Raw genomic sequence first — 10,147 nt, 5'->3', positions numbered from 1 at the left:
GATGTAGAGTCTGCATTATATGGGACTACACTACACTGTGTTCAGAGGGATCTTTGCCCTTACTTAGAAATGGGGCTAGGTTTCCTGAAGTCATGTAGTAGATGGGAGTAGACACAAGGAAACATGTCAATACTAATAAGTCTAGTCATCCTGCTGTGAGCGTATGCTTAAAATGTCCCTAGGAGCCAGGTGTGGTGGCACACACCTCTAGTCTCAGCACTTGGGAGGAAAAGGCAGGCAGGTCTCTATGAGTTTGAGGCCAGCTTGGTCTACTTAGCAATCTCCAGGACAGAACTACATAGAGAGACCTTCTCTCAAAGCCACAAAATCAAACAAAATATCCTCAGGGGTTGAGAATGTGAGACAGTCTCTTGGTGTTGGTCCAGTGGCCTAGGTTGTTACTCTGTGCCCCAGAGGGACAAGAAAGAGGTGATCCTTGTGTACAAGTTGTAATTTTTTTTTTAACTCTTTGGGGTCCCACCACCCAGCTCCCAAATAAATCACACACAGGCTTATTCTTTCTTAGAAATGCTTGGCCTTAATTTGGCTTATTTCTAGTCAGCTTTTCTTAAATTAACCCATCTACCTTTTGCCTCTGAGCTTTTATCCTTCTCTATTTCTGTATACCTTTCTTACTTCTTTCTCTGTGGCTGTGTGGCTGTGTAGCTGAGTGGCTGGTCCCCTGAGTCCTCCTCGCCTCCATTTCTAATTTCTTCATTCCCTCTTCCCAGATTTCTCCTCCTGTTTATTCTGTTTGCCAGCCCCGCCTATCCTTTCTCTTGCCTCGCTATTGGCTGTTCAGCTCTTCATTAGACCAAGCAGGTGTTTTAGACAGGCAAAGTAACACAGCTTCACAGGGTTAAACAAATGCAACATGAAAGAATGCAACACATCTTTGCATCATTAAAGATGTTCCACAGCATAAACTAATGTAGCACATCTCCAACTAATATTCTACAACAATTGGCTCTCAGCCTGATCATAGCCAGGCACAGGAGCAGAAAAGCTATAGTTTGAAGAGGGACCTGCTCTCAGAGATGCTGAGTACATACCAGATACAGGTCCAACAGAAGGCTGATGCTGGGTATTGTATAATGAACTTAGTTCTGGAGGTTGGGAGGTCTCATTTCAAGATGGCAAAAAAAAAAAAAAAAAAAAAAAGCCAGGTGTGATGTTGCATACCTGTCATCCCAGCATTTGGGAAGTGGGGGCAGGAGGATCAGAAGTTTGAGATCATCTGTAGTTACATAGTGAGTTTGAAGCTATTCTGGTATATATGAGACTCTTTTTTTAAAGACAGGGTCTCACTATATAGACCAGGCTGACCTTGAACTTGCAGTGGTCCCACTCATCTGCCTCCCCTAGTGGTGGGATTAAAGGCATGCATGCCACCTTGCCCAGCGAGACTGCCTTAAACAAAGCAAAATAAAAAATACAAAAACAAAATGCCTAAAGCGGGGTGTACCTGTTACCCCACCTACTTGGAAGTCTGGACAGGTGGACCATTTGAGCCTTACTCGGGGCCAGCCTAGCTAACATATCATTTCCTGTCTCAACAATAAATAACTGGGTGGGCTGCAGGATTGATTCAGTGGTTAAGGGGACTTGTTGCTCTTGGAGAGAATTGGGATTCGATTCCCAGCATCCACGTGGCAGCTCACAACTCTCTGTTCCAGGGAGGTTGATGCCCTCTTCTGACTTCCTTAGGCACCAGGTGCACATACAGCCATGCAGGCAAAAGACTCACACATAAAATAACAAATATAAAAAAATCACCACCACAAATACAATAAAGTAATAATAATAATAATAACTGAATGTGATGAGGCATAGTTATAATTCCAGCACTTTAGAGGCTGAGACAAGAAGATTGTAGTGAGTTCAAGGCCATTTTAGGCCACATAGCAAGACTGACTCAAAAGGGGTCTGAAGAGATGGCTCAGCTGTTAAGAGCACTGGCTGCTCTTTTAGAGGAACCAAGTTAGGTTCCCAACACCCACATGACCACTCATAACTGGAGCTCCAGGTCCAGGGGACCTGGCACCCTCTTCTGACCTCCTTAGGCACCAGGCATGCATGTGGTACACTCATGTGCATGTAGGCAAAACACCCATAATTTTCAATAAAATTAAAAAACAAAAACAAAATTGTCTCAAAAGAAGCAACAAACACAAACAGATACCAGCATACATCTGTCACTCCAGCTGGAGGCTGGAGCATCAGAAGTTCAAGGCCATCCTGGATTGTATGAGATCCACCTATTCTCAGAACAAACAACAAACCAGCATGCATTTGGTGGCGAAGACCTTCTTGCTGAATCCACATACGCCCCCTTTCTAGAAAGCAAGAGGAAGAAAAGGGTGTGAGGGAGACAAACAAAACACCCTTTTGCAATCTCACCTATTGACTTGGAGTCCTTGTGGCCTAGTCACTTATCAAAGATGCTCAGACCTCTTTGCATGGTTACAATCGTAATTAGACTTCAATGTATTTTTTTTTTCAGCAGGAACAAACAACTGCGATTAGATTTCAATGTAACTTTCAGCAGGGACAAATGTCCATCTGAAGCACAGGGAGTTCGGGAAAGCTTGGGAACTGTCTTGCAGGATGCCTTGGAATTTTGCAAAGGAGAAATGGAAAAGGAGGCCACTCCCTCAGGCCAAGGGACCAGCGTGGGCAGAGGCTTGCAAGGATGACTGTGTTGGGAATGACTGGAAAAGCAAGCTATAGCAAGATGACAGATCAAGACAGGGTTGGATGACTTGGCCAAAAGGGATCCATGGGCTAACCCAGAGATTCCAGTGTTTTATTTAAGTTTTTCAATGATCCTTTGGCCAAAGGAATAGACACAGAGTGGAGGGGTGGTGGGAGGGTGAGGAGCTGCTAATATGGTCCAGGTAAGAGGTAATGGTGTTGATTTTGAGGGGTAGTTAGGAAACATAATACTGTAGGCTGGATTTGGGGAGTGATGGAAAGAGCAAACTTGAAGATATTACACAGATTTTTCTGTTAATGAGCAAGGAATGCCCCGAGTGAACACGGCAGGAAGATTCATGAATCCAGGGAGTACTTAACATGTCAAGAAGCACTACCAACACTTATCTGGAGATGCCAAGAACTATGGTGCTTTCTGCACACTGAGATGGTTTAAAACAGCAACCCCAGAGGATGTCTTAAAGTTTTCTTTTAATTGCTTTTATTTATGTGAGTGTGTGAGGGGGAGTCACATGCCACATTCCACAACTCTGTGGGGAGGGCAGAGGACGACTTTCAGGAGTTGATCTTCTCCTTCTGCCACGTGGCTCCTGAGGATTAAACTCAGGCCATCAGCTTAGTGGCAAATACCTTTATCTGCTGAGCCATCTGGCCAGCCCAAGGGTATCTTCTTAGTGTCTTTTAAAAAAAAATACAAATTGGGCTATAGAGGTGTCTCAGTGGTTAGAGAACATAGCACTTTAGCAGATGATCCAAGTTGGGTTCCCAGCACCCATGTCTGACAGCTCACAACCTCCTGTATCCTCAGCTCCAGGGGGATGATACCCTCTTCTGACCTCTACAGGTGCCTGTGCTCATGTGCACGTCCCACCCCCCCCATATACACACACACAATTAAAATCCTTTTTTAAAGATTGTATCTTTTTTTCAGATTAGCAGGCCACAGAGTCAGGATTTAAATCCCCGACTAATTTCAAAGTTAGGGATTGTTTTTTAATTTTTATTTTTTAGACAGCGTCTCAGCATGTAGTTCTGGGTGATCTGGAAGTACTAAGTAGACCAGGCTGGCTTCAAACTCACAGAGATCCACCTGCTTCTGCCTCTGGAGTGCTAGAACTAAAGGCGTGCACGACTATGCCCAGCTTCCCCCTACCCCTGTTGACATAGACTCTTGGTATATAGCCAAGGTTGACCTTGAGCCTCGTGACCTCCCAAGTGCTGTGATTTCATCTGAAGTTGGGGCTCTGTGCTTCCTCAGGTCTGCTGGAGGGAGCTTCTATTCATTGTTACGATACAGCTTGAGGCTCTGTCCTTCCAGGGAGTGCCCACTGACTTCTTTGCAGGGCTGATGGTGCCCTCTGTCATGGCATTTCTTAGATTGCTGACATTTTTGTGGGCTTACCTGCTTCCTCTTCAGGCAGAAAACTCTCCCCAGGGCAGTCTATTTTATATCTCCAGTGTCTAGCATGTAGAATGGCCGACTAAACACCAGCCTGCGTGCTAGACAATTCTGACCTCGTCTCTTCTCTTCCTTTTCAGTGCACAAGTAATCAAGTTCTGCTAATTACCGTTGCTAATTTCTGGCAGCTTCTTTCTCCCCATCTTCACTGTCAAGACTTAGCTTTGGGCTCTTTGATCTAAAATGGGAAGGACCTGTAAGGACAGTGCAGTGTAGAAACTTCCTACGAAAGCACCCATGACCTTGAAAAATGACTCACAGCTGACTTGTTAAGGGAAAGTGAGTAGACCATTCCAGATAGATGAAAGAACATGGAAAGGCACAGGCTCAGAAACATGATTTTTTAAAGCATGTATTACTAATAAGGAGACTTGTCAGGTTGAGATCGGTGCCGGGAGGTTGGGAAGGCAAGACCATGTTGCGGCACTAAAGAGCGTGGGCATGAGGCTTTTCCTGTATGTGATAAATTATATGTCTGTTCAGGGAGAGTGGAAACATGGAGGAGAGCGGATGCTTGTATCAGAGGGTCTTCTACAAATGCTTCACTATCTTTCAGCTATTTGTAGACACACCATAGCTACCATCTCTTTCCCTGATTTCGGTGTGCCTGGCACAGTACTTTACATACGTGATATTATCTAACCCTCACAACATCCTTGTGAATATGGGTGGTATTAACGCTATGCAGAAGAAATGAGGCTCAGATTAATTAATAACGTTCCTAAAGACACACAGCCTGAAAGCACAGACCGGAAGAGGTTTTAAAGCACTAGATTATCCTTTCTGGAGGTCAGGGCTTGGGTTTTCTGTTTCGACCTAGGTCTCAGAAGATGCCTAATGAACTTCAGTTCGATCAATGAATGCGTGACTTTTCACTTTTCTCCGCTAGAAAAGCACGAGGCAACGTCGCTTTGGGGAGCCTCCAAGCCGCCAGGGGGCGCGACATTCACCTCCGTTCATCCCAAGAGAGAGGCGGATGCCTGGCTTCCTTCCTCTTGTCGCTTGACCGGAGCTCAGCCAATCGCCGCTCTCCGGGAGCGCCCGGACGCCAGTGGGCGGGGCCTCGGGCGACGCCCCACGGGCCCCTGGGAGCAGTAGCGGGCGCAGCGCGGGGCCGGTCCGGGGCGTGCCGGCTGGGCCGCAGGTGAGTTCCTAGGGCCGAGGGAGCTTCTCTTCCCTGGATCGCCCGCCACGACTCGCACGGGGACGGCTCCTGGCCATGTCCCCCTAGTCGAGGGAGGCATAGTCTCCGTGGCCGTCCCGGCTCCGGCCAGCTCTAGTGTGGGCTGCAGTCAGAACTTGTCCGCCTCCGGCACCTGCAGGCCAGAGGGTGACGAGGCCACGCGTGTGGTGTAACGGGACAGGGGACTGGGAGCTGATGACCCTGACCTCTGGCGCTCTCATCCCCAGACCTGACTGGGGGTAGCTGTCAAGGCTGGTTCTTCCACCTTCTTGGAACCTCTTCTGACTGTTCTCGAATCTGGAGTGTAGTTTCCGGTGGGACCAGCACAAGGACAGTTTCCGGGCGGCCCAGTTGACCTGTACCTGGACTCTTTGGCAGGCTCCCCTGCATGCTGGGCTGGAAATAGGCGTCAGCATTTGCGAGACGCTCCTGCTACTTACGTTTTGATCCCCTAGGGATGACTTCACGAAGTGTAGCTGCTTGTGATGGTATTCCTGCTCCTTTGTGATTGTGGCTGGAAGACTGCTTTAAGTCTTACGTTAGCGACTTGTTTATGCTGCCTGTGGTTCAGTCGATCAACAACTTTCTTTGGGGCTCTTTGCCAGGCAGGTTAGCAGGGGTGGGTGGGAAGAGACATAGCGCATAGGACGATGCGGACATCCTTGGTCCTTAACCTCCTGGAGCTTCAAGGTGTTTTGAGAGATGTAGACAAGTAGGGTAAGCTCACACAATGCCTATCACAGAGAAAATGGTTGTGCTGGATACGTGGATGACTGGGATACAAACAGGGCCATATAGAACTTGTGCTTTATATGTAGGAGAATAATAGTTGTAGACTGGTACTTAAGACAAATTGGAACATTGAATGGAGAGTCGCTATTTAGGAATACTATGAAGAACTTGCACCTGTAGTCATAAGCACTTGGGAAGTGGAAACAGGAGGATCAGCAGTTAGAAGTCATCCTCAACTACACTGAGGGTTTGAGACCAGGCTGGGTGACATGAGAACCTGTCTTAAAAATAAAAACTTAAAAAGGCAGAAAATAGAATGTAGAAGTATTGGATTTGGTGTTCTTTGGGGGCTTCCCTCTTTCTTAATGTGTACAGTGTAGGATTTTGAAAATCTCTTAGTATAACCTTAGAACGCACAAGAAAGGAAGTATTTCAATGTAATGAAAAGCTAAGCTAAGGAGGAGCTGCAGGAAGCACTGCCTACATCTGTGGTTTGAACAGACACCATACACACACATCTGCCCAGGCTTGGCCTCAAAACCAGTGGGCCTGCCGCTTGTAGTGATTTTGGCAAGCTAGCATAGTGTCTTTGAGCCACTGTGGCCTTAGCCAGGAATCTGGGCAAGTAATTCCTACATCATAGAGGTATTGTGAAGGCTAGGTGATGACCAGGGGGCTACTGTGGAGTACAGGGCATGGTGTCAGGTCGAAGGACCAGGAAGAGAAGCCTGAGTCTGCTGCAGTTCGGTCCACGTGTAGTCTCAGGCCCTCAAGACGCTCCAGTCTCTCCAAAGAGAATCAGAACCAAAGGGAGACAGGGAGAGCCATGGAATCCTCCATGAGGTTTGGATGTCTCACCCAAGAGCAGAGAGACAGCAGTGTTGGAGAAGGAAGCACAAGTGTCGTAATGCTGGTGACTAAGGAGTGACTTTGAGGATGAGAGATCATCCGATGTGTGAAGTGCTTAGCTCAAGGCCCAGCTTGGAATTAGTGCTCAGTCGATGGTGGCTAGCATCATTAGCTCATTGCCAATGGCCTTTTATGATTGTAACAGTAATTAAATAATGGTATAAATAGTCATTTAATAGTGGTAATCATTTGTGACTAAGTGGCTATTTGAATGAGTGGGTTTGTATATTACTTTGGCATTTCATTGCAGAAGGCCCTGGGGGCAGCTCCACAATTTTTGTTATTTTTATTTTACAGTGTTTTCCACAGGGACTTTTCAAGTGTTAGGATTCTAGGGCATCTGGAATACTGTATTCACTTGCGATATTTTCAGGAGCTTTCTGTGCAAGTGTGAGGATGTGAGTGTGCTTGACAATAGTGTATTTTAAGGGTGTTTTGACCAGGATTTGTTAACTACAGGTTACTGTCATTGTTAGAAAAGCCAAGTCCAGAATAGGCTTAAAACCCTTATCTATCTTTAGTCCAGGGTAGTTAGGTAATGGATCATAGTTTTGAGCTGTTTACATAAGTCCCTTGTACTTTACCCAAAGAAAAGGAACTGCTCATTATCAAAGAGTCAGAATTCAGAGTGTGTGTGCATATGAAGTTTCACAGAGCAGAGAAAAGACTTCTTTTCCCTTCCTGAAATGTTGAAAGACTGAAGGAGGGGATCTGAGGTCACACCAGGTTTGAAGCTCCATTAGGTGACACTCAGAGGTTCCTCGTGGGGAACTCCTGCATACAAGAGTGCAGCATAGTTCGTGGAGGTTTTACCTCCTTCCTTCACCGTCCAATCTTTCACAACTTCTTAGAGTATTTCAGGACCCAGCTGTTGCACAAAGCACAGCGGCTGCTTGCTGCTCTGTGGGGTGGCTGTTCAATGATTAGTGCCAGGCTGTGAGGTAAGTAGAGCGCCCAATGGGCCGTCTACCCCTGCTGGGGCGGGGGATGCTCGTTTCTCCCTAGTGCTCTCTTCTCCTCTGCAGATGTCATGTGGCCTGTGCTTTGGACCGTGGTGCGGACCTATGCTCCCTATGTCACCTTTCCTGTGGCCTTCGTGGTCGGGGCTGTGGGCTACCACCTGGAATGGTTCATCAGGGGAAAGGACCCTCAGCCCGTGGAGGAGGAAAAGAGCATCTTGGAACGTCGAGAGGACCGAAAGCTAGATGAGCTGCTAGGCAAGGACCACACTCAGGTGGTGAGCCTTAAGGACAAACTGGAATTTGCCCCCAAAGCAGTCCTGAACAGAAACCGTCCAGAGAAGAATTAATGGAGGGCCCAGGTCCCTGTGGTCCACAGGGCTGTGATGTGCCCTGCCGCCATGTCAACCCAGCTTCAGAACATACATCTGATTTGCTTTGCTGCTCACTCCGGCCCCTTCTGCACCCCACAGCCACACACACACTGGTTGGCCCTTTATGGCTGTGCAGCTGCAGCAGTAGGGGCCGACCAAGAGGAAGACTGCGAAGAGGAAGACTGCGTCTGCTGAATGGGCTGTCTGACAACAGTGCAGGCTTCTGATTTTACCTGGGAGCTCCAGCTCAGGGGGATGAACACTGCTCTCGGGCTCCCTGGGGAGGGGCGTGGCCTCAACTGGGAATGGTTGGGGTTTGTTGTTGCCATTAGGAGGGACAACCTCCATGTCTAGTTCTAGTTTTTGCACTGGAAAGAATCAGAAATCTCCCTGGCTCCCTTGATGGGTTTTTCCTATTCTCTGGCACATGTGTCCCTTTATCGGCTCAGGAGTAGATTCTCAGGGGAAGGAAAGCATGTTTCTGCTGTGGGGAGCTCAGGCTGTTTACCTTGGGGCAGAAGGGGTGTACACCTGGAGATAATCACTGTCTTCCACCCTTCCTCACTGTGTAGTGAGAACCTCAATTAAAGTGGCGCCTGAGACACATTGATGGAGTTCTGTCTTCTGGATGGGGTCTGGGTTCTCTTAGAATTCCTGCAGGCATTGTGGGTATGACATCAGTAGTGTCTGTGGACTTCCAAGACTAAGCACAGCTGGAAGCTATGTGTTACTGAGTGCTAGCTGAGACTCCTGGAGGCACAAGTTCCCAAGAGTCTTTTGATCATGGTTGCAGGAGGCTGCAGCGTCTCCAGAGTCTGAATTGGTAGCACACGCACTCAGAGATATTTGCACATTAAAGAGATTGGGCAGGAATGAGAAAAGGTCGCCACACATTCCCAGGGCTCCAGTGCAGATGCTGGCCACACTTTGTTGCCTCCACTGCCGTCTGTGTGGGTTTTTAAAATTTGCTTTGTTTTGAAACAGGGTCATTATGTAAGCATGGCTAGCCTAGAACTCATTCCGGAGATCAGGATAGCCTCAAACTCACAGAAATCTGCTTGCCTGTGCCTCTCAAGAGCTGGGATGGAAGGCGTGTGCCACCCCACCTAGCTTTCTGTGTAAGTCTTAAAGAGTTCATGGCTATACTTCTTATTTTTACAGATTGTTATTTTTCATCTTACCATGTGGTGGTTGGCATTGTTTGGGAGAGTGGAGGTTGCTGAGATGGAACTCGGAGCCTCACACATGCTAGACAATCACTGAGCTACATTCTCGGCCCTCCTTTTTTCAATTTTTTATATGAGACAGCCCTATTAGCTTGCCAGAATGTTCTTGACTTCTTAGCCCTCCTGCCTTGCCTCAGCCCCATGAGTAGCTGGGATTATAGGCTTGCACTACTAAGATGGACTTCATCATTGCTTGCTTGCTTTTTTCTAATAGTTTTTTTTTTAATTATTTTGTCAAGCAGTGGTGGCATACGCCTTTAATCCTGATACTCAGGGAGGCAGAAGCAGGCAGATCTCTGTGAGTTCAAGGCCAGCCTGGTCTGCAGATTGAGTTCCAGGACAGCCAGTGCTATACAGAGAAACCTTGTCTTGAAAAACAGAATTATTTGATCATTTTATTATGTGTGTGGGTGTTTTGGCTGTGTGTAAATCTACACCATGTGCAAGCCTGGTGTCCCATAGAGGCCAGAAGAAAGTGTCAGACCCCTTGAAACTGGAGTTGTGGATGGATGTGAGCTGCTGTGTAGGTGCTGGGACTCAAACTCGGGTCCTCTGGAAGAGTAGCTGGTGCTCTTAACCACTGAGCCCTC

The 10,147-nt window shown here is 47.4% G+C and overlaps 1 protein-coding gene across 1 annotated transcript; it reads left to right on the top strand.

Annotated features, from left to right (window-relative positions):
* The first annotated feature begins 5,186 nt into the window (after positions 1-5,186).
* Smim12 (small integral membrane protein 12) lies at positions 5,187-8,937 on the top strand. The gene is made up of 2 exons (XM_052717943.1): positions 5,187-5,318; positions 8,024-8,937. Exon 2 carries the CDS (start codon positions 8,029-8,031, stop codon positions 8,305-8,307), a length of 279 nt encoding a protein of 92 aa, XP_052573903.1. The 5' UTR covers positions 5,187-5,318; positions 8,024-8,028; the 3' UTR covers positions 8,308-8,937.
* Positions 8,938-10,147: the final 1,210 nt, after the last annotated feature.

Source organism: Peromyscus californicus, unplaced genomic scaffold (genome assembly GCF_007827085.1).
Source record: "Peromyscus californicus insignis strain IS unplaced genomic scaffold, ASM782708v3 Scaffold_5__1_contigs__length_169319896, whole genome shotgun sequence".
Taxonomy (NCBI): domain Eukaryota; kingdom Metazoa; phylum Chordata; class Mammalia; order Rodentia; family Cricetidae; genus Peromyscus; species Peromyscus californicus.
Note: the sequence above shows the minus strand (reverse complement) of the source record. Positions and strands in the feature narration are given on the sequence as shown.